General features: G+C 46.9%; 1 protein-coding gene across 1 annotated transcript in view; it reads right to left on the minus strand.

Moving 5' to 3' along the window:
• Positions 1-23,880, minus strand: part of GRIN2D (glutamate ionotropic receptor NMDA type subunit 2D) — a gene marked incomplete at its 5' end in the record, with an annotated part of 36,010 nt that overhangs the window by 4,932 nt on the left and 7,198 nt on the right. The window contains 7 exons of the mRNA XM_004381838.1: positions 8,012-8,172; positions 9,778-10,007; positions 10,207-10,332; positions 14,306-14,459; positions 15,190-15,358; positions 15,676-15,887; positions 16,356-16,470. Of these exons, the coding sequence (XP_004381895.1) occupies positions 8,012-8,172; positions 9,778-10,007; positions 10,207-10,332; positions 14,306-14,459; positions 15,190-15,358; positions 15,676-15,887; positions 16,356-16,470 (1,167 nt within the window). The remainder of the gene's footprint in view (positions 1-8,011; positions 8,173-9,777; positions 10,008-10,206; positions 10,333-14,305; positions 14,460-15,189; positions 15,359-15,675; positions 15,888-16,355; positions 16,471-23,880) is intronic.

Consider the following 23,880-nt stretch of genomic DNA (forward strand, 5'->3'; position numbering starts at 1 on the left):
TGCTGACCTTTTGGTTAGCAGCCAAGCTCTTAACCACTGTGCCACCAGGGCTCCACCTCAAGAAAAGAGGCCTAAAAATACTGACACTGGGAACTGCCCAACAAAAAACTGCACAGACAGACCACGCTACAATGAAGTTCATAGTCAACAGCCCTGCTCATGGGCTTCTAGGCTCAGAATTGTTGCTATGAGCCACAATCAACTCGATGGCACAGAACAACATCCGCCCCACCCCCACCACACCTAAATATGAACAGATTACCAAGGATTACTAGACATCAGATAAACCCTGTCTTAGTCTCATAGTGCTGCCATAACATTAAAAAAAGAAAAATCACAAGTGGATGGCTTTAAATTTATTTTCTCACAGTTCTAAAAGCTAGAAGTCTGAATTGAGGGCTTGGATCTAGGGGGCGATCCGTCCTTGTTGGTAGCCCCAGGTGTTCCTCAGGTTGTAGATGCATCTACCTCCATTGTCACCAGGTGTCTCCACCCATGTGTCTATCTCTGTGTCTATTCTGCTTTTTATAAGACACTACTCAGAAGTGATTTGGTTTAGGACCCACCTTACACTGGTGTGACCTCATTAACATAACAAAAGAAAACCCCTAACAGGGTCATATTTACAGGTGCATGGGCTAGGACTTCAACATAACTGTTGTGCATGCGGGGGGGAGGGGACACAATTCAATCTATAACAGCCTCTAACAAGAAAGATAGAAACATCCCCCAAAACTATTGCCCTAAGATAATCTTTAAACTTTAAACCAAAAATATCTGCTGAAGTCTTCTTAAAACCAAACAATAGTTTAGCTTAACTAGTAAAAAAAAATGTCTGCCTGGAGCATTGTGCTCTTCTAAGATCTATCTATATGGGATAAAACTGACAACAGCAGCTCGAACAATTAGGAACCTTAGGGGGCAGTGAGTTTATGTCAATGGAGGAGGAATAACTCAGAAAAGGAGGGTGAGAATGGTTGTACAATTTGAAAAATGTAATCAATGTCACTGAATTGTACATGTAGAAACTTGAATTGGTGTATGGTTTGCTGTGTATATTCTCAACAACAAAATAAGTTATTAAAAAAAAGAAAGATAGAAACAAAACAAATAGGGACTTGGAGGAAACAGATTATACAGGGAGAAGAAAGTGTAAAAAAAAGAAAAAAACTATCTTGATATTATCAGAGTAATAAGATAAAATACTGCAACTCTGAAACATGATAGGAATACTATAAATAGGAACATTCAGAGATCAAAAAAAGTTCTTAGAAATTAAAAATATACTAGCTGAAATAAAAAGCTTAATAAAGGGGTAGAAGATAAAATTGAGGCAATCTCTCCGAAAGTAGAGCATAAAGATGAAGAGATGGAAATGAGAGAGAAAATTAAAGAAATGGACAGTCTGGGAAGCCCAATATCAAATTAATACAAGTTCCAGAAAGAAAGAACAGAAAAATGGGGGAGAGGGAGAAATCATAAACGAAAGAATTCAAGAAAATTTCCCAGAATGAATGACATAAGGATACAATTGTAAGGTGCACTGAGTGCCCAGAACAATGATGAAAATAAGTCAATGCACATTGCTGGTCAGTGTCAGCAAACTGAAGACAGGGAATAGAAAAACCAGGGTACTTATAAAGGCTTAGGAATCAAATGGCTTTAGATTTCTCAACAGTTACACTGGAAACTGGAAAACAGTGGAGCAATGCCTTCAAAATTCTGGAGGAAAATGATCTCTAACCCAGAATTCTATACCCAGCTAGACTGCCCATCAACTGTGAGGGCAAAAGAAAGACTTTGCAGATTTGCAATGTCTCCAAAACTTTGCCACCCATGCACCTTTTGTCAGGAAGCTCACAAGAATGAAGGAACAAAATCCAGAAAGAGCAAGAATTGGCATCCAGGAAACAGTATCCAAACCAGGAGTGAAGTGAGAGAATGAAGATCAAGGGTTATTCCAAGATGGCAGCTATGCACTAGATTGAAATGGGCCAAACACCATGGGAGAAACATCTTCAATAAAATGAAATTAACAGAATACCTGATGCTTCTGAACACATTAAGAGGCAATTCAGACAATTGGCAGAGAATCTGGGTTTGAATTAGTTAAGCACAAAGAAAATTAAACACCTAGAGGAGGGAAGAAAGACAAGACAATTATTAACTCCAGGAAAAGCAAAGAATTGTGTAGGAGACAGAAGTAATCACAGATTACTACTTGTGGCAGCTGCAAGAACATTTATATAGTCATAACATGTAAACACTGAATATTCATCTAACTAGAATTACAAATGTGGGAGGCTGGAGTGATTTGAAGAGTGACTGTGTGTCTCCCATGGTAAGGAGGGGATGAAAAATGCCTAAAATTGAAAAATCAAGAGGTAGCCATACAAACATGGTCTTTAAAGATAAATAAATAGCAAGATGATACAGTTCACGAGGTGGAAATGGATTCCTCTTGGGTGGAAAAAATGGAGGGCAGGCAGATGGGATACTGTTTTTTCATTAAAAAAAATCTTGTGTTTGACTCTTCAGGCTATGCAAATGTATAACTTTTAAAAATAGAACTATAGATACAGGAAAATGTAAAAGGGAATATTAAAAAACAAACAAACAAAGCCTGTTGCAGTTGAGTCGATACTGACTCATAGCAACCCTACAGGACAGAGTAGAACTGCCCCACAGAGTTTCCAAGGCTGTCATCTTTTTTTTTTTTTAATTGTGCTCTAGGCAAAAGTTTACAGCTTAAGTTAATTTCTCATTCAAAAATTTATACACGTAGTGTTTTGTGACATTAGTCCAACACTGTAATCTTTATGGGAGCAGACTGCCACATCTTTCTCCCAAGAAGCAGCTGGTGGGTTTGAACCACCGAACTTTAAGTTAGCAGTTGAGCACTTAACCACTGAACCACCAGGACTCCTTTTAAAACAAGAAACATAGCGACATCTTTTGTGAATCTATGAAGCTGCTGGGGAGGGTTGTGGGGGAGATGCTGGGTTTCCTACTGCACATACGAGGCAATGTAGCATAGTGGTTGAGTGCCTGGACTCTGGTCTCAGACTGTTGTTGTTGTTAGGTGCCCTCGAGTTGGTTCTGACTCATTGCAACCCTATGTACAACAGAACGAAACACTGCCTGGTCCTGCGCCATGCCCACAATCATTGCTATGCTTGAGCCCATTGTGGCAGCCACTGTGCCAATCCATCTCGTTGAGGGTCTTCCCCTTTTTTGCTGACCCTATATTTTATCAAGCATGATGTCCTTCTCCAGGGACTGATCCCTCCTGACAACACGTCCAAAGTATGTAAGATGTATTCTTGCCATCCTTGCCTCTAAGGAGCATTCTGGTTGTACTTTTTCCAAGACAGATTTGTTCGTTCTTTGGGCAGTCCGTGGTATATTCAATATTCTTCGCCAACACCACAGACTGCCTAGATTCAAATTCCAGTTCTGGGACCTTGCTGTGCTTAGTTTCCCCATCTATAAAATGGGAATAATACTAATGGCCATCTAAGGTTGTTATGGAACCCTGGTGGCACAGTGGTTAAGAGTGTGGCTACCAACCAAAAGGTCGCAGTTCAAATCCACTAACTGCTCCTTGGAAACCCTATGGGCCAGTTCTACTCTGTCCTACAGGGTCGCTATGAGTTGGAATCAACTCGACAGCAATGGGTTTGGTTTTTTTAGTTTAAGGCTCTTATGGGAGAAGGAGCCCTGGTGGCGCAGTGGTTAAGTGCTTGTCTGCTAACCAAAAGGTCGGTGGTTTGATCATACCAGCTGCTCCATGGGAGAAGGATGTGACATGCTGCTTCCATAAAGATTACGGCCTTGGAAACCCTATGGGGAAGTTCTACTCTGTCCCATAGGGTCGCTGTGAGTCGGAATCAACTTGACGACCATGGGTTTTAAGGTTGTTATGGGGACATTGGTTCAGTGGTAGAATTTTTGCCTTCCATGCAGAAGACCTGGGATCGATTTCTGGCCAATGCACCTCATGCGCAGCCACCACCCATCTGTCAGTGGATGCTTGCATGTTGCTATGATGCTGAACAGATTTCAGTGGCGCTTCCAGACTAAGACAGACTAGGAAGAAAGGCCTGGCGGTCTACTTCTGAAAATCAGCCAATGAAAACCCTATGGATACAATGGCAACTGATCATCGGGCTGGCACAGGCCTGGGAGGTGTTTTGTTCCATTGTGCATGTGGTCACCATGGGTCAGGATGCAACTCAACAGCAGCTAACAACAACATCAAGACTGTTGTGAACTTAAGTGATTTAATATCTCCAAAGCAGTTAGAACAGAACTTGATACATAATAAACACTATGGTAAATTAAAAAGATGCAGGAATGATAGTAAGACTTGGCAATGATATAGAACAATCGGAACACTCCTACAATACTGGCGAGAGCATACATTGGTACAACCACTTTGGAAAAGGTCTGGCAGTACCACTGAAGCTAAGCATACACCTACCCTACAATCCAGCAGTTCCACCGCTGGGAATATGTTGTTAGTTGCCATGAAGTTGATTTCAACTCATAGTGACCCCACGTGACAGAGTAGAACTGACCCATATGGTTTTCTAGGCTGTAAACTTTATGGGAACAGATTGCCAGGTCTTTCTTCTGCAGAGTCCCTGGGTGGGTTCAAACCACCAACCTTTTGGTTAGCAGTCAAGTGTTTAACCATTGCACCACCAGGGCTCCTTACCTGGGAATATATCCAAAAAAAATAAATTTATACGTCCACCCAAAACTGGAACAAGAGCATTCATAGTTCTTTCATTCATCAAGGCCCAGCACTGGAAACCACCCAAATGCCACCCACAGCGGGATGGAAGGATTCTGCTATATTTGTACAACGGTATACACCACAGCAATGAAAAAGAGTAAACAACTCGGATGACATAAAGTTGAGCTAAAGAAGCCAGACACAAAAGAATATACACTTTTTCATTCTGTTTATAAGGAGCCCTGATGGTGCAACAGATAAGTGCTCAACTGCCAACTGAAAGGTTGGCGGTTCGAACCCACCCAGCAGCTCCTCAGGAGAAAAGACTGGCAATCTGCTCCCATAAAGATTACAGCCTAGAAAACCCTATGGGGCAGTTCTGCTCTGTCACACCGGGTCGCTATGAGTCAGAATTGACTTGACGGCACCCAACAACAGTTCTGTTTATACAATATTCAAAACCAGACAAAACGACAGTGATCATCTGTGGTGACTGGAGGGATACAGGGAGCCTTCTGGGGCAGTAGAAATGTTCTAGGCCTTAATCTGGTGTGGTCACATGGGTGGACATACATGTGTAAGCAATTATTGAGCAGCACACTTAAAGAGCTGTGTACCTCAATGTTACGGATTGAGTTAAAAAAAAAAAAAAAGAAAGAAAACCAGTTGCTGTCAAGTCAGTTCCAACTCATGGCAACCCCGTGTGTTTCAGAGCAGAACTGCTCCATAGGGTTTTCAACAGCTGAGATCTTCTGGAAGTACATATCCAAGCCTTTCTTCTGAGATCTTCTGGAAGTACATATCCAAGCCTTTCTTCTGAGTCACCTCTAGGTGATTTGAACCACCAACCTTTTGGTTAGTAGTTGTGTACTTAACTCGTCGTACCACCCAGTGACTCTATGCTGAAATCCTGAACACTCGGTACCTGTGAACATGACCTTTTTTGGAAATAGGGTCTTGGAAGATGTTACTAGTTAACATGACATCATACTGAAGTATGGTGGGTCCTAATCCTATATGAGTGGTGTCCTTTTAAAAGAGAAGACACAGAGGGAAGACAGCCATGTGAAGATGGAGACAGAGATTGTGGAGACAGAGATTGGAGTGATGCATCTACAAAACAAGGAACGCCAAGGACTGCTGGCCATCACCATATGCTAGGAGAGAGGCATGAACAGATTTTTTCTTAGAGCCCTCAGAAGGAATTAACATGGCTGAATTTGGACTCCCAGCCTCCAGAACTGTGAGACAATAAATTTCTGTTCTTATAAGCCATCCAATTTGTAGTACTTTGTTACAGCAGCCTTAGGAAACGAATCCATATACTCTATGTATTTTACATCTTTATAAAAAAATTTAAAATCTATAAAAAGACACAGGATGAGGTCTCAAGTTGTTTGGATTGAGGACTGGGGATGTGGCTGACATTTGAATGAAAAAAATACCGGTATCCCTCACTCTCTGAGGCCAGGGATGGGGCAGACTTGGATTCCTGTTTTGAGATCGGATTGGGGTCCGTTACTATTAACAGTCTCACTATTCAGGAACGAAGTCGGTTTGGAAAATGAGATCCTTGAGTATCTGGAAACTCATGCAGGACTGAACAGTCTGGGAATGCAAGGGAGACCTGTAGACGTAAGGGAGGAAGGCAATTCTACCTGCAGCTACTGCTGGCTCCTGAGGAAGAGTGCTTTGTGCTAGGGAAGCACGGGTGGTAGCAGAGCCTGGGAGAGCCACATTGCTCTGTATAAGAGAGAAGGGAGCTGGAATTCCCAGGGGTCTTCTTGGTGGAAAGGAGTCCCTGGGTGGTGCAAACAGTTAACACGCTTAGCTGCTAACCAAAAGGTTGGCAGTTTGAGTCCACCCATGGCACTTCGGAGGAAAGGCCTGGCAGTCTACTGAAAAACCAGCCATTGAAAACCCTATAGAGCAAAGACTCTATAGAAGAATCCTGATCAAAAGGGGGGAAATGTGGAACAAACTTTAAAATTCTCATGGAATCCAGACTTTCTGGAGCCATAGAGGCTGGATGAACCCCTGAAACTATTGCCCTGAGATAATCTTTAAACTTTAAACCAAAAATATCTCCTGAAGTCTTCTTTAAGCCAACCAATAGTTTAGCTTAATTAGTAAAGAATATCTGCCCTGAGCATTTTGCTCTTTTAAAGAACTGTGCATCTATATGGGATCAAATTGACAACAGCAACTAGAAAGGTTAGATAGGAAGCTTAGAGGGCAGTATGTTTGCGTCAATGGAGAGGAACAATTTAGAAAAGGAGAGTGAGAGAATGGTTACACAACTCTAAGAATGTAATCAATGCCACTGACTTGGACATGTAGAAATTGTTGAACTGGTGTATGTTCTGCTGTGTATATTCTCAACAACAACAACACAAATAAAATAAATTATTAAAAAACAGAAACCCTGACATATATGAGGCAGTTCTACTCATTGATGGCAGTGAGTTTGGTTTGGTTTGGTTTAATCTTTACAGAAGCAGACTGTCACATCTTTCTCTGGTGGAGCAGCTGATAGGTTCAAACCAAGCTTTTGGTTAGTAGCTGAGCATTTAACCACCGCACCACCAGGGCTCTTCCAGTAGAGTAGCGGCTAAGAAAATCAGTGCACGTTGAATGACTAAATAAATGAAGGGCAGGAAGTTGTGGCGCTTAGCTTCGTTGTAATTTTTTTTTTAACTTTGTGGTAATCTTGGGCTGCATTTTAGGGACTGATCTTAAATCTCTATGATTTGGGAAACTGATGTAAAAAAGCCATAATCCAGGTATTGATTCTAGTGAGTTCAGATGTAATGATAAACCTAATAATAGCAGCAAACATCTACCGTGTGACAGGCACCATTCTAAATGCGTTGCGTAGATTAACTCATTTTAATTGTCACAACAACCCTATGGGGTGGGCCCTATCGTTATGCCCATTTTAGAGAGGAGGAACTGAGACTCAGAGGTTGAGTAACTTGCTCAATGTCATACAACCAAGAAAGGGATTTGAACCCTGGCAGTCTAGACCCAAAACATTCTGGGTATAACTAGTGGATCCCTCCCAAACATCACAAAGACCCTACTCCTGGGAAGGGGGGATTCCACGTCCACTCCTTCTGACCTCCCAGCTGACCCACCCTGGGCTGCCCCTGAGGCTTATGGCTGAACCCTGACCCCTCCCCATTTCAAAGCCCCATCTTCCCCCAGTGTCTGACTCATCCCCCAGTGTCCCCCCCGCCACAGCTCGCCAGTCCCGGAGTTTGCACTGACCCTGCCTTGAGCTGAGTAAGCGCTTCCTCTACGCGAGGCTGGTTGTAGCGCACCATGTAGCTGTGCATGTCGGGGTAGTTGCTGCGGATGTTCTTCTCTGTGGACCCATTGGGCACCGTCCCAAACTTCAGGGGTGGGTACTGCTCCTGGGGCCGCTGGAACTGGGGCAGAATGGGGAGTTATTAGCGAGCCCCCTAGGGGACATCTTGACCCAGATGCCCTGTTCTGGGGCACAACCACCAATTGGTGGACACCCCAGTTTAGAAGCATTTTTTTCAAACTCAGTTGATTGTGACCCACAGTAGGAAACACTTTTCTACTCCCCATCCAGCACACACATCCACAGATTTTATACATATATGTATACATAAATCAGTTACCAGCGAGTCACTTCCAACTCATGGTGATCCCATATGTTTCAGAGTAGAACTGTGCTCCATAGGGTTTTCAATGCTGTGATCTTTTGGAAGGCGCCCGGTGGTGCAGGTGTTTGCAATTGGTTGCTAACCAAAAGGCTGGCAGTTCAAACCTACTCAGCAACTTGGTGGAAGAAAGGCTTGGCGATCTGTTTGCATAAAGATTACAGCCAAGAAAACCCTATGGAGCAGTTCTACTCCGTAACACCTGGGGTCTCCATGAGTCGGAGGCTGACTTGACGGCAGCTGACACAACAACATGATCTTTTGGAAGTAGATTGCGAGGCCTTTCTACCGAGGCTCCTCTGTGTGGATTCTAACTGCCAATCTTTCTGTCAGCAATATAGCACTTAACTGCTTCTGCTACCAAGTACACTACACAGACATACATACATATATATATATATAGTTGGAATATTTAACAACCAGAATGGCCTGATCACCTTCTCATCAGAAAGGGCAGAGCTACAGAGCTGAGCTGCAGAAGAGTCCTGGAAGTCCCCAGTGTACCAGGTATTAACCCTTAATTTGCTGGATCATGGGAAGTCCTGGGGGTAGGGGATGGCATGGCTGGGGATGGCGACAATTGCTATTTACCAGTCAGTTCAGAATTAATTCATTCTTTTACCAATAGACATAGCCATACTGGTGTGTGCTGGCTCCATGCCACACATGTAAATGACTAAAACAAAAGTTCCATAAGATGATACTCACCCTTGTTACATAAGGATGCTGTCAACATATTTTATATTTTATTCTGTTCCATTCCATTAAAAAAAAAAAACTGCTTGTTGCAATCCATTGAATGAATTTCTCAATCTACTAATAGGTCACAACACCCAGTTAACCACTTTAATCTCAAAGTGTGGTCTGCAGACCACTATTTCCTGAGCAAACTGTGACCCGAACAGAGATAAGTAACAGAAATGGAGAAATTGTTCACTGAGAGCAATTTGATAAAATTATTTTATGTCCCTTGAGTCTAATAAATAAAAATTTGAGTTTTGTAAATCTTGGTTTTAAATTTTATTTTTTTAGTAATTCATCTCTATTGGATTTTACAAACCCAGTGGTCTCCAATGGATTGATTAGAAATTTCAAAAACTAGCCTTTCATCACAGTTTGAGAGATGAACTGGTTTAGAACATCCCATTTGGCACCACTGCCCCTGGAATGTTCTGAGACACTCCCCTTCCCTACTAGGAATATTTAAATAGTTTATTTTGAAACATACCCTCTCTTCTTCTAGAACATTCCATTTTACTATTCTGGAACTTTACCTGGGGAGAGACCCCCAGGATTTCCCCTCTGACCTCTGACTCCATCTCCCCCCTCCCCAAACACACACACCTTGCGGTCACTGAGCCCAGACACGGTGTCCACGTACTCCTCCTGGATCATGAAGGCGGCCAGGTTGGCTGTGTAGCTGGCGAGGAAGATGACGGCGAAGAAGGCCCACACCAGCACCATGATTTTGCTGGTGGTCCCCCGGGGGTTCTCCACGGGCACCGAGTTATTGAACACCAGGGCCCAGAGCAGCCAGATGGATTTCCCAATGGTGAAGGTTGAGCCGCCAGGGCCTGCGGGGGGCCAGGACGGGGACATGGACCCCAAATCCTTTCTGCTCAATGAGGGAGCAGAAAGAACTACAATTCCCAGTAGTCCCTGGGGCCCCTGACCCCTCAAGAGGCCATGGCTCTGCCCCGGGGGCTTCTGGGAAATGTAGTTTCCAGCTGTGGTCCGGGAACCGAGGTAGGGTGGTGGAGGAGGGGGACTCACGCTTGCCCGTGGCCAGGCTGCGGTTGTAGCCGACGGGACTGAGGTACTCAAAGATGAAAACGGTGACGGCGACCACGGTGAGGCACATGACAAACATCATCACCCACACGGCGGGGCTGTAGGGCTCTGAGGGCAAGGGGGGTGTGTGGTCATGGCTCAGCCAAGCCAGGGATGGCAGGCCACAGACCAACCCCTCCCCCACCCCACCCCACGTATGGATGCAGCCCCCCCCATCTGTCGCGTCCTAGTCTATACTCCTCCCAGCTTCCCCATTGAGAGGACAGACCCCTGCGAGATCAGTCTTTTCTCAAGGAGAGACATCTCAACCACTTCTGCAGTTTCAGCCACCAAACGTGTGTTGTTGTGTGCCCGTTAAGTCGATTCCGACTCACAGCGACCCTGTAGGACAGAGTAGAACTGTCCCATGGGGTTTCCAAGGCTGTAATCTTTATAGAAGCAGATCACCAGTTTTTTTTTTTCCTCTCGGTGGGTTTGAACCGCTGAACTTTTGGTTAGCAGCTGAGCCACATACCCATTGCACCTCCAGGGCTCCTTCACCAAACATGAACTGTCTTCTAAATAAGCTTCCAGAAACCCAGAGCCGAGTCTCCACCTTCACCTGGCTACTTCTAGGTCATTCATCACGTTCCCCATCTTGGAAACCCCACCAGCCACCCAGTCACAGGCCAAAGCCCCAGGTGCCATGCTCACCTCTGACAGCCCATCAGTCCCCAGCCCTTTCCTCCTACCCTCTAATTCTACCTTGATCTCCACTCTCACAGCCAGCACGGCTCCAGTCTCCTCCCCAGCCTCCAGCCTCTCCTCTCTTTCTAGTCCATGCCCCACATGCCCTTGAGGGTCTTTCTACCTAGAACTTCCCTCCCTCACAGCCCTCCCATGGCTCTCTAGTGCTCTCAGGACCAGGTTCCAGCCCCTCAGCCTTGCTCCCACGCTTCTCTGCAGCCTGATCACTCTCAAGAACTCACAGTCTCTAAACCAGCAACACCTTCTCCACCTTTGTCTCTATAGTCCCCTTTCAGAGGCACCAGGCTGATCTGTCCATCACATAAACCCCCATTCATGGGACCCTCCTCACATTCCCATAACTGTGTGTCACCTCTGGGAGTTCACTCACAAGTAAACCCAAATCACCCTTTCCTTGCAGTAAGGACCAGGTATGTACCCTCTGGGCCAAGTACAAGTTGCCAGGGCTGCCCTGTCATAGCAGGGCCACCACTGGGGACCATCACTGGGACATCTGGCCACATGCCTGTCACCTCCATTGGGCAACTTGATGGGGAGTAAATATGACCCTGTCATCTCCCTGCTGGGTGCGGCCTGAGGGCAGGGGCCCCATACAGTGCATCTCAGTGTGCCCTGCAGAGACCTTGGTGTGGACGAGGCCATGGTAGATGTTGTTGGGGGAAAAACAAAACAAAAAGAAAGGGACGTCCCTTTTCCCAGCCCCTCCCCTCTACCAGGAGCTTGCTCAGACTGCAGAGAGCAAACAGGAACTGACCCATGTATGCTTCGTCCTCTGTCTTCTCTGGCTCAGTAAATGGGACTGCTAGCCGAAGGCTCACCCCTGGTTAATGATTAAGCTCTAGGTTACTAACCAAAAGGTTGGTGATTTGAATCCATCCAGAGGTGCCTTGGAAGAAAGGCCTGGCAATCTACTTCTGAAAAGTCACAGCCATGAAAACCCTAAGGAGCGCAGTTCTGCTCTGACACACATGAGGTCACCATGAGGTGGAGTCGACTCAGTGGCAACTGGTAAGCTGGTATCCAAAGGCTCAGACTTGAGGGGGTCAGTCTTGCCTCCCCAGTTTCCCTCAGATCCACATCAAAACCACCAGCTCACCGGGTGTGTCAGCTTCCTAACCAGACCTGGAGTTGTCCACTTGTTCCACTGCCATCCCCACCTTCCAGTCCCATCCCCTATGGCACGGACAGACCCCTGCAGTAGCCTGTTCAAAGGCCTTCTACTTCCACAGAGCTGCCGGTGGGAAATTTTAAAAGCCTGAAAATGATCGTATACCCCCACACGACTATCTAGTTCAAACCCTTGCCATTGAGAGTTTTGCTTAGAGGGCACTGAGTTTAAGTTAATGGTGGTGGAGTGATTTGGAAAAGGATAACGAGAATGGTTGGACCACTTGAAGAATGTAATTAGAAATCAATGCCACTGAATTGTACATGTAGAAATTGTTGTGATGGCATATGTTTTGTTATGTTTATATCTTCACCACAATAAAATAAAATAAAAAGCTTATGCAAACTTTGCATTAAAAAAAAATAACTTTTGCCATTTCGATAAGAGTAAAACCCAAACTTCCTACCCTTAGGTGCAAGGCCCTGCACCTTCTGTCTCCTACCTTCCCTGTCAACCCTCATCTCCCACTCTCTCCGCCCTCACTCACTCCCCTCTAGTCACCTGCTCTTTCACAAACACCCTATGCACATTCCCACCTTGGGGCCTTTGCACTTACTGTTCTCTCTGCCTTAAATGCTGTTCCATGCAGATCTATGCAGTACCAGTGTCACCTCCTCAAAGGGGCCTTTCCTGCCTATCCACCCTATTTGTCTCGACCTTCACCCTGGCTTATTTTTCTCATGGTATCTATCACCATCTGAAGTGATCTTCTCCATGGACCCCTTTAAGTTGATTGTCTGTCGCCTCCACGAGGCAGAGAGCTCCAGTGGGCAGGGATTTGGGTCTGCCCTGTTTGCCACTGTGTTCCCAATGTGCAGCCCAGAGCCTGGCACATAGTATCAAAACCAAACCCATTGCCATGGAGTTGATTCCGACTCATAGCAACCCTACAGGACAGGGTAGAACTGCCCCATAGGGTTTCCAAGGCTGTAAATTTTTTTTTTTTTTTTTACATTAGATGAAGGTTTACAGAAAAAACCAGCTTCTCATTAAAAAATTAGTACACATACTGTTTTGTGACATTGGTTACTAGCCCCACATGTCAATACTCTCCCTTCTCGACCTTGGGTTCCCAATCACCAGCTTTCCTGTCTCCTCCTGCCTTCTAGTCCTTGTCCTTGGGCTCGTGTGCCCCTTTAGTCTCGTTTTGTTTTACGGGCCTGTTTAATCTTTGGCTGAAGGGTAAACCTCATGGGGGACTTCATTACTGAGCTAAAAGGGTGTCCAGAGGCCATACTCCCGGGGTTTCTCCAGTTTCTGTCAGACCAGTAAGTCTGGTCTTTTTTGTGAGTTAGAATTTTGTTCTGCATTTTCCTCCAGCTCTGTCTGGGACCCTCTGTTATGATCCCTGTCAGAGCAGTCAGTGGTGCTGGACTCAGTTTGTGGAGGCTGTGGTAGTTGTGGTCCATTAGTCCTTTGGACTAATCTTTCCCTTGTGTCTTTGGTTTTCTTCATTATTCCTTGCTCCCAACGGGGTGAGACCAGTGGAGTATCTTAGATGGCCGCTCACAAGCTTTTAAGACCCCAGACGCTACTCACCAAAGTAGAATGTAGAATATTTTCTTTATAAACTATGTTATGCCAATTGAGCTAGATGTTCCCTGCGACCATGGTCCCCACATCAAGGCTGTAAATCTTTACAGGAGCAGACTGCCACATCTTTCTCCCATGGAGCCCTGGGGGGTTTGAACCATTGACCTTTCGATAAGCAGCCAAGTGCTTAACAACTGCACCACCAAGGCACCTTTGGCACATAGTATATGTTCAATAAACACTGGTTGATGGGTGATTGAGTGCTTACAATGTGCCAATAACCTGCTAATCTCTTTTCCTCATTTCATACCTATATACAGGGTTTATAGACTTGGGTTTTGTAGGTCTTGAAGCTTACACAATGTGGAGGGCCCTCTTGAATAATAATACAAAATTATGAATATAAAACCAGGTAGAAGGCCTTGGGAGAGGGCTTGCAAGGGAAAATTCCTGAAGCTCAAGCTTCCTTCATGGTAGATTGCTCCTGGTAGGGGAAATTGTTACTCCCATTTTACCAATCAGGAAACTGAGGCTCAGAAGTGAATGCCACTTTGCAGGGTCATACCAGGGTACAGGCAATACCCGAATGTGTACTCATTTTTTCTGACTCCCAGTCCCAGGGCACCGGCTCACCGAGGAAGGCCGAGGGGGACACGGTGCCGTTGCTACGTGCCACCATGACGCTGATGCCCGTCTCCACGAAGGGGACAGAGAAGTCCACGATCTCAGACCGCTCCTCATTGATGGTGAGGGAGCCGATGGCCATGTCCGCGCGCTGGTAGAACACCTAGGGTAGAAATGAGGAGAGAGGTGAGGGAAGCCAGTCCAGCCCCCGTGGACAAGGTGAGAGGGAAGGCTAGGAGAGATGATGAGGTGGATGACAGGGCAGAGGATGCAGAGTATAGCAGGGGAGGGTGGAAGTGTGTGACAAGGAATAGGAGTGGGAAGAGGCAACCCTCGCTCCACCCGGCTGCTCCTATCAAGCTCTTTTAAGGCTTTTTGCTCCATTCTCCAGGCCCTGCCCCTTCCAGGAGTTCCATCCTTAGCTAGCGCCTCCTGCTCCAAATCTTACAACCCAGCTGTCCCTCTTCCAGACTGCTCTCTCACACCCAATTCCACCCGCAGAGCTCCATCCCTCTCATCCAGGAGCCCCCTTCTCTTGGGCCTGCCTCCTCTGACCTAGGAATTCAAGACCCCAGGCCCCGCCCCTTCCAGACAATGACCCCGCCCCATCAATCCATGGCCCCGCCCCCTTCAAAGGCGTAGCCTTCTCGAGGCTCCGCCCTACTCCCCCACACCTTCCACACTTGGAGCCCCGCCCCCAACCAACCCATGGCCACGCCCCTTCCACCAAGGCATAGCTTTTCAATAACCCACCCCTTCCGGCCCAGAATTTCTCTTCTGACCATGCCCCTCCGGCCTATTGTTCTCAGGTCATGGCTCCGCCCCTCCAGTTCTTGGCTCCGCCCCTACTGGCCCAGAAGAGTCCCCACCCCCACCCTGTCTTGCTCCCTCACTTCGCCAATCATGCCGTTCCAGACGCCATCGATCTTCTTCCCGTGCTTGCCGTTGGTGACCAGGTAGAGGTCGTAGCTGAAGCCGATGGTGTGCGCCAGCCGCTTCAGAATGTCGATGCAGAAGCCTTTGCAGCACCGCTTTTCCGGGCGAGGGGCGTCCGGCGGAGGGCTGCGGAGGGGGGGTGACCGGGCTTGGGGACGCTGGGGATCCCCCTCTTAGATTCTCCCATGGGGTGAAGGTATGGGGGTGGAGGCAGCAGCTAAAAACTATGGTTAGCGCTTTCTGGGGAAACTGAAGCCTGAAGAAGTCACTTGATTTTCCCAGAGTCACAAAACTGGACGGCCAGACTCTTGGGACCCAAGGAAGAAGGAGTCTGGGCCCTGGGGCACCTCGATCCTGAGGGAGGACGCAGCTGGGGGCCAGGACACTGGACTTCAGGGAGGAGGGTTTTGAGGATGGAAATTCTGGGCCCGGCTGCCACCCACCTGTGGGTGCGGTTGAGCTGGGTCCTGCAGGGGACCGAGTCTCGGATGCACGTGCCGCTGATGGGGTCGGCGGGCTCCACAATGACAAAGGGCCTCTCCTCGAGCGTGGCCACCGTGAGGTGCTGTGTGTCATCCACCGGCTGCAGGAAGTGGCCATAGCGGGACCACAGCGGGTACTTGAGGCGGAGGGTCTGCTGCTCCCAGCTGCCCACCTTGGCCAAAGAGAAGGGAGTCAGCCTACCTGGAGAGACCTCCCCAGACGTCCTGGTTTCTATGTACCTCCTCCCTTAGATCTAGGAGTATGGGCCCATCTCCCCCACCCCCAGGACCCAGGAGCCCCTTCCTCTTTCACACTTAGGACTCCAGTCCCCTAACCCCCTTCTCTCCCCAGGACCCAGGAGTCCCTTTCTCCTTCACACCCTGGACCCCCAGCCCCTTCCTCCCCCAGCACCAAGGAGTCTGGACTCGGTACCCTCTCTTCCCTCAGAGGCTGCAGTATATGCCCTCAGCCCCCTCCTCACCCAGGACCCAGGAGTCCCTTCCTCCTTCAGACCCAGGACTATGGGGCCCCCAGCTCCCTTCTCCCTTCAGGACTCAAAAGTCTAGGCTCCCAGCCCCTCCTCTCCAGGACCCAGGTGTCCAGCCCCTCTCCTCTGCCTGAGATCAGGGCTGGGACTCACCACCTCCCAAGTCCTGTCCCTGGTGAGGGAGATGACCACCAGGGATGGGTTCACCAGAAAGCCATCCTCGTTGAAGGAGTAATCCCGGTTATCCCAGGTGATGTTCATGAAGTACCTGCCCAGGAAGGAGGGGACATGTGGGGACCTGGGTTGGATCCCTCAGCAGTTGAGGGCAGATCCACTGACATCCCCAGCCTCCAAATGGAACCTCTCCTCCTTTACCTCCAAGATCTTGAAACACAAATGGGCCTCTTGGCTCAGCACCAGCCACTTGGCTGCCCAGTGCCTCCAGGACAAGGTCCCAGCCCCTCAGCCTTGCATTCAAGGTCCTTGTGGCTGGGCTGAATCCACCTCCCAGCCTATCACCCCAACTCCTAACCCTACTGCTTTCATCCATCCTGAACTATTGCAGTCCCACCAACTGCCCAAGTTTTTCCTCCCCTCTGGGCCTTTGCACATACTGTTCCTACTGCCTAGAATACTCTATTCTTAGTGAACTCCCATCACTTTTAGAATCAAATCCAAACCCCTTTAAAAAAAAAAAATCAAACCCATTGCTGTCAAGTGGATTCTGACTCATAGTGACCCTATAGGATAGTGTAGAACTGCCCCAGAGGGTTTCCAAGGCTATAATCTTTATGGTTTCTCCCATGGAGCGGCTGGTGGTTTTGAACAGCTGGCCTTTTGGTTAGCAGCCAAGCACTTAACCCACTTTGCCACCAGGGCTCCTCCCAAATCCCTTCCCCCAGCCTAAAGCCCTGTGTGTCTCTCCATCTCCTACTCACACCCCTCTCCCCCTTGCCCACTATGCTCTAGCCACACTGGCCTTGATGCAGGCTCTCAAACAGGCAGTTCCAACCCCAGGGCATTTGGATCTGTTGTTCCCTCTCCCTTCTGTTGAAGGGATTGGTCTGGCCTCACTTGTCTCTGCAGCCATATCTCTCATTGCTTCCCATTCTCAAACCCTTTCCCCCACCCCACCCCAGCCCCCAAACCCCCCTTTTTTTTTGCTCCACCAACACTGAATGGCCAGGTGTCCCCCAAACACATCAAACGATTTCCTATCTCCAGGCCTTTGCCTGGAGGGTTGAACTGTGTCCCTTCAAAAGTTATGTTGAAGTCCTAACCCCTGTACCTGTGAATGTGACCTTGCCTGGAAATAGGGTGTTTGAAGATGTTATGAGTTAAGTTAACATGAGGTCATACTGAAGTAGGGTGGGTCCTAATTCTGTATGAGTGGAGTCCTTATAAAATGAGGAGAAGAGACACAGAGGGAAGACAGCCATGTGAAGACAGAGGCATAGATTGGAGTGATGCATCTACAAGCGAAGGAATGCCAAGAATTGCCAGGAACCACCAGAAGCTGGAAGAGGCCAGGAAGGATCTCCTGCTAGAGCCTTCAGAGAGAACATGGCCCTGCCCACACCTTGATTTTGGGCTTCTAGCCTCCAGAACTATAAGACAATAAACTCCTATTGTTTTAAGCTACCTGGTTTGTAATACAGGTAGTCCTCGACTTACAACATATTGGAGTTACCATGAGCTGCATGCTTATGACTGCCTGTGTTGTTTTTTTTTTTTTGTACATCTTATTGTTGGTAATATGTACTACATACAATGTTGCAGCGTGTAATTTGCTGATGTTATCTCAGATGTTCACTCACAGATGTTCAATGTTATGATTTATAAAGATACTGATAATAAAAGGCAATAATAAATTTAAAAAAAAATGAGGTATTCGACTTACGTCAGAATCGACTTACGACGGAGTTGTCGGAACGTAACCCCATTGTAAGTCAGGGACTGCAGCAGCCCTAGGAAGCGGATATGCAGGTGCTGTTCTCTCTTCCTGGAACACCCTTATTCCATCCCTTGTCATCCTGAACAACTCGGTGTCTTCAAGACTTAGTTCAAATGTCACTTGCTCTGGGAGGAAGCCCCCAGGAGAGTCTCTGGACCCCTAGATATCCCACTGTGCAACATCACTCCCTGTACGACGACTGCCTTGTACACCGTCCACCTGGTCATGAGACTAGACCTACCCCATCCCCAGGTCATCAGTCCCCTGCTCCCGGGCTCTTTCTGCATCGTTCCCTCCTTTCCACACTCAGGCCACATCCTCCCCTTCCTGTACCCTCGCCCCAGCCTCCAATCTCTCTGCCCCACCCAGCCCCAGAGGGCTCTTTCTACACCCAAAGCTGTCCCTGCTCACAGTCCTCCCATGGCTCCCTAGTGCCCTAGAACAAAGTTACAGTCTCAGCCTGGCATTCAAGGCCCCATCCACCTCTCCAGTGTATCATCCCAACTCCTAACTCTAGTGCCTTCATCTACCCTGAACTATTGCAGTCCTACCAACTGCCCAAGTTTTCTCCTCTCTAGGCCTTTGCACATGCTGTTCCCCTGCCTGGAATATTCTATTCTTGGTGAACTCCCCCTCGCTTTTAGAAGCAAATCCAAACTCCTTACCTCAGCCTAAAGTCCTGTGTGTCTCTCCATTTCCTACTCATACCCCTCTCCTCCTTGCCCACTATGGTCCAGCCACACTAGCCTTGTTGCAGGCTCTCAAACAGGCAGTTCCAACCCCAGGACCTTTGCACCTACTGTTCCCTCTCCCTTCTCTTCACTCAGATCTTCCAATGCTTGGCTCCTTCTCTTTAATCATTTTTTACCTCCAAGTTTCACCTACTCAGAAAGACCTTTCCTAATCACCCTACCGAACCTAGCCCCCTACGCATTTCTGATCATATTCCCCCTGCTCTGTTTTCATCACAGCTGTTATCACCTGCTGATATTTTCTTCTTTTCTTGTTTGCTCACTGTCTTCCCATTGTTATGGATTAAATGGTGTCCCCCAAAAATATGTTATAAATCTTAACCCCTATACCTGTAGATATGGAACACTGGTGGTGCAGTGGTTAATCACTCGGCTGCTAACTGAAAGGTCAGTGGTTCGAATCCACCAGCTGTTCTGTGGGAGACAGATGTGGCAGTCTGCTTCCATAAAGATTACAGCCTTGGAAACCCTTTGGGGCAGTTCTGCTCTGTCCTCTAGGGTAACTATGATTCGGAATCGACTCAACGGCAACAAGTTTTTTTGGTTTTGGCTTTTTATACCTGCGGATGTAATCCCATTTGGGAATTTGGTTTTCTTTGTTATGTTAATGAGGCCACATCTGTGTAGGGTATGTCTGAAGCCAATCACTTAGAGATATAAAAGGAGCAGATCAGGCACAGAAGCAAGGAAGCACAAACGGGTGAAGATAGATGCCATGTCACATGAAGATCACCAAGGAACAGAGGAACAAAAGCAGAAAAGAGACAAGGACCTTCCTGCAGAGCAAACAGAGAGAGAGCTTTTCCCTAGAGCCAGTGGCCTAAATTCAACTTCTAGCCTTCTAACTGTGAGAAAATAAATTTCTCTTCCTGGTATTTCTGTTATAGCAGAAATCCTTTCAGTTAGCAGCCGCCTGGTTAATCACTGTGCCACCAGGGCCCCATATCCACAGATACAGGGGCTACGATTTACAATACATATTTTTGGGGAACACCATTCAATCCATAACAATGAGGTAAACAGCAAACTACCAAACCAGACAGACAGTGAGTGTCATGGATTGAATGGTGTCCCCCTGAAAATATGTGTCAACTTGGTTAGGCCGTGATTCCCAGTACTGTGTGGTTGTCCTCCATTTTGTGATTGTAATTTTATGTTAAAGAGGATTAGGGTGGGATGTAACACCCTTGCTCAGGTCGTGTCCCTTATCCAATGTAAAGGGAGTTTCCCTGGGGTGTGGCCTGCACCACCTTTTATCTTACAAGAGATCAAAGGAAAAGGAAACGAACAGAGAGGGGGAGACCTCATACCACCAAGAAAGAAGCACCGGGAGCAGACCATGTCCTTTGGACCTGGGGGTTCCTGTGCAGAGAAGCTACTAGTACAGGGGAAGCTTGACGAGAAGGACCTTCCTCCAGAGCTGACGGAGAGAGAAAGCCTTCCTCGGAGCTGATGCCCTGAATTTGGACTTCTAGCCTACTAGACAGTGAGAAAATAAATTTTTCGTTGTTAAAGCCATCCACTTGTGGTATTTCTGTTATAGCAGCACTAGATACCTACGACAGTGAGCAAACTAGCCAACTACCAAAAACCAAAACCAAACCCATTGCCGTCGAGTCGATTCTGACTCATAGCGACCATATAGGACACAGTAGAACTGCCTCACAGGGTTTCCAAGGCTGTAGTCTTTATGGAAGCAGACTGCCACGTCTTTCTCCTGCAGAGCGGCTGGGAGCAAACTAAGACACCCATTAAACAGTACTCAACACTATTATTCCCTGTGCCTAAGTTCCTGGAGAAGGACATCATGTTTGGTAAAGTAGAGGGTCAGTGAAAAGGAGGAAGCCCCTCAACGAGATGGATTGACACAGTGGCTGCAACAATGGGCTCAAACAGCAATGATTGTGAGGACGGTGCAGGACTGGGTGGTGTTTGGTTCTGTTGTGCATAGGGTCGTTATGAGTCAGAACCAACTTGATGGCACCTAACAACAAACAAAGCAGTAGTTGGCACACAGTAGATTCTCAATAAAGGGCTTTTGTGAATGAATGCGCAAGTCATCCTGCAGGATTCAGCTTAACTATTCCTTCCTCCCAGAAGCCTCTCTAACTCCATGGCTGACCCATGAATTGTGTAGCCTGGTTTGGAAGGCAGATTGGGGCCAATACAGTTCCTCTCTTGGGAGGATGTTAGCTATGAGATCTGGAAGGATGGAGAGTGGCCAGGGCGGGCTGAAGTGATGAGGGAGCAGAAAATCTGGGTAAGCGGTGGGGAGAGAACTGATGAGCCTCAGGGAGAGGCATGCTTAAGAGAGAGACAGACACAGAGAGAAACACAGAGAGTGAGAGAGGCAGACAGAGAAGAAAGGAGAAAGAGAGATGGGTAGGTAGAGAGACAGGCTTAAATGTGTGTGTGAGAGAGAGATGAGAGAGAAGGGAAAAAGAGATGGATAGACAGAGATAGAGACTGTGTGTGTATGAGAGAGACAGAGAGACAGGGGAAGAGAAAAAGAAAGAGAGAGAAAGAGATGTAAGAGAGGCTAGTCCCAGGCTCGGCCTCAATTTCTGGCATCTGGGTTTCTGTGCGTGTTTATCTTTCCAATAAGCCCCCTTTTCCCTAAGGAAATTTGAATGAGACTCTGCTTCTTGCAACTAAAAATGTCCTGGCGTAGTCAATACTCCTCACCAGTGCTCCCCAACGTCCATGTTCTCGCCACTACTGCAAGCACCATGCTGCGTTGTCATTATCCCATCCCTGTCTGCCACTCCTCCAGGACCCTTAGCTCTTTGAAGAGCGCTCCGTGGTCTTATTCATGTCTGTGTTCCCAGCGCCCAGCAGGAGCTCTCGTTCCTAGCGGGTGCTCAGTAAGTATTTATGAGTGAGGGAAGCTTTTCCCACTCTCCTATTCCTGATCCCAATTCCCAACTCACCAGTTCTCAAATCTCCTCCTTTAGGTCTTCTTCTCCACCCATCGCCTCTCCCCAGGCTCACTTCCCTCTCATTTCAGGATCAGGGGTCTTTCCTTCCATTGTTGTGTCACCAAATATTATGGATTGACTTGTGTCCCCCCAAAATACGTGTTGGAATCCTAACCCCTAAACCTGTAGATGCAATCCCATTTGGGAATAGCGTTTTCTTTGTTATGTTAATGAGGCCATATAGGTGTAGGGTTTGTCTTAAGCCAATTACTTTGAGATATAAAAGGAGCAGATTAGGCACAGAAGCAAGCAAGCACAGATGGGGGAAGACAGATGCCACATCACATGAAGATCACCAAGGAACTCAGCAACAGAAGCTGAAAAGAGACAAGGACCTTCCCCCAGAGCCAACAGAGAGTAAGCCTTCTCCTAAGGCCAGTGCCCTGAATTCGGACTTCTAGTGTCCTGAACTGTGAGAAAGTAAATTTCTGTTTGTTAAAGCCACTCAGTTGTGGTATTTCTGTTATAGCAGCAATAGATAACTAAGACACCAAACTCATCCATTTCCTCACTTTCCAGGTGGAGATGCTATTTTCCACCAAACTCTGTTTTTTTTCTGAAATAATATAGCGTAAGCTGGGCACCCCCAGCTGGAGGCCTCATTTCCCAGCCTTCCTTGCAGCCAGCTATGGCCATGTGTCTAGGTGATATTCAAAATATCTAACAACCAAGACAGCACTGGCACTAACCAATCAGAACTAACATCTGGCCAATCAGAATAGACTCTAACTGTAAACCAGTCTGGCAGACCTGACCATGTGACCACTTCTCACCAATAAGATGTGAGATGTGCCTCTCCCCACCACTTGCTGAAAAGACAATTGCTTTCCCCTTCCGATCAGGAACAAGACAAGGATGGCCGTTTTCACCACAGCCATTCAGCATTGTACTGGAAGTTCTAGCCAGAGCATTTAGGCAGGAAAAAGAAATAAAAAGCATCCAATTCAGAAAAGTAAAACTATGTCTATTTGCAGATGACATAATTTGCAGCTATGGAGAACAGTTGGTGGCTTCTCAAAAAGTTAAACATAGAGTTACCCATACCAAGAACCAAACCCATTGCTGTTGAGTGGATTCTGACTCGTAACGACCCTATAGGCCAGAGCAGAACTGCCCCATAGGGTTTTCCAAAGCTGTAATCTTTAGGAAGCAGACTGCCACATCTTTCTTCCATGCAGCGGCTGGTGGCTTCGAACAGCATACCTTTCAGTTAGCAGCCCAGCGCTTAACCATATGACCTAGCAATTCCACTCCTAGGTATATACCCCAAAGAATTGAAAGCAGGCACTCAGATACTAATACACCAATGTTCACTGAAGCATTATTCACAATAGCCAAAAAGTGAAAATATCTCACGTGTCCATCAACAGATGAACAGATAAATAAAATGTGGTCTGTTCATACAATGGAATATTATTCCACCATAAAAAGGAATGAAGTTCTAATCCATGCTAAGGCATGGATGAACTTTGAAAAAATTCTAAGTGAAAGAAGCTAGACACAAAAGGACAAATATTACCCTGCTGGTATTTGAAATACCAGTGGCATAGCTTCCAGCATCATAGAAACACGCAAGCCACCACAGTACAACAAACTGTCTCTCCATCTATAGGCCTGTATTTTTCCTTTAAATTTAAACAAGTGAGAAAACTAAAGTTCTAAAGACACGAGAAACTTACTCAAATTCAACCAACCATCACACATCACACAATGCTTGTGAAATTTCCATTACACCTCATTATCTTAAATGAGCTGGATGCTTAATAAATACACGGATGAATAGAGCTATGCACTCAATTAAAAAAAAGGACAAATAATATATGATCCCATTTATATTAAATATCTAGACTAGACAAACACATAGAGACAGAAAGTAGATTAGTGACTGCCAAGGGCTGGGGGAGGGAAGAATGGGGAGGTACTGCTTAATGGGTACCGAGTTTCTGTCTGGGGTGATGAAAAAGTTTGGGAAACAAATAGAGGTGATGGTTTCA

Source organism: Trichechus manatus, unplaced genomic scaffold (genome assembly GCF_000243295.1).
Source record: "Trichechus manatus latirostris isolate Lorelei unplaced genomic scaffold, TriManLat1.0 scaffold00087, whole genome shotgun sequence".
In the NCBI taxonomy this organism is placed as follows: domain Eukaryota; kingdom Metazoa; phylum Chordata; class Mammalia; order Sirenia; family Trichechidae; genus Trichechus; species Trichechus manatus.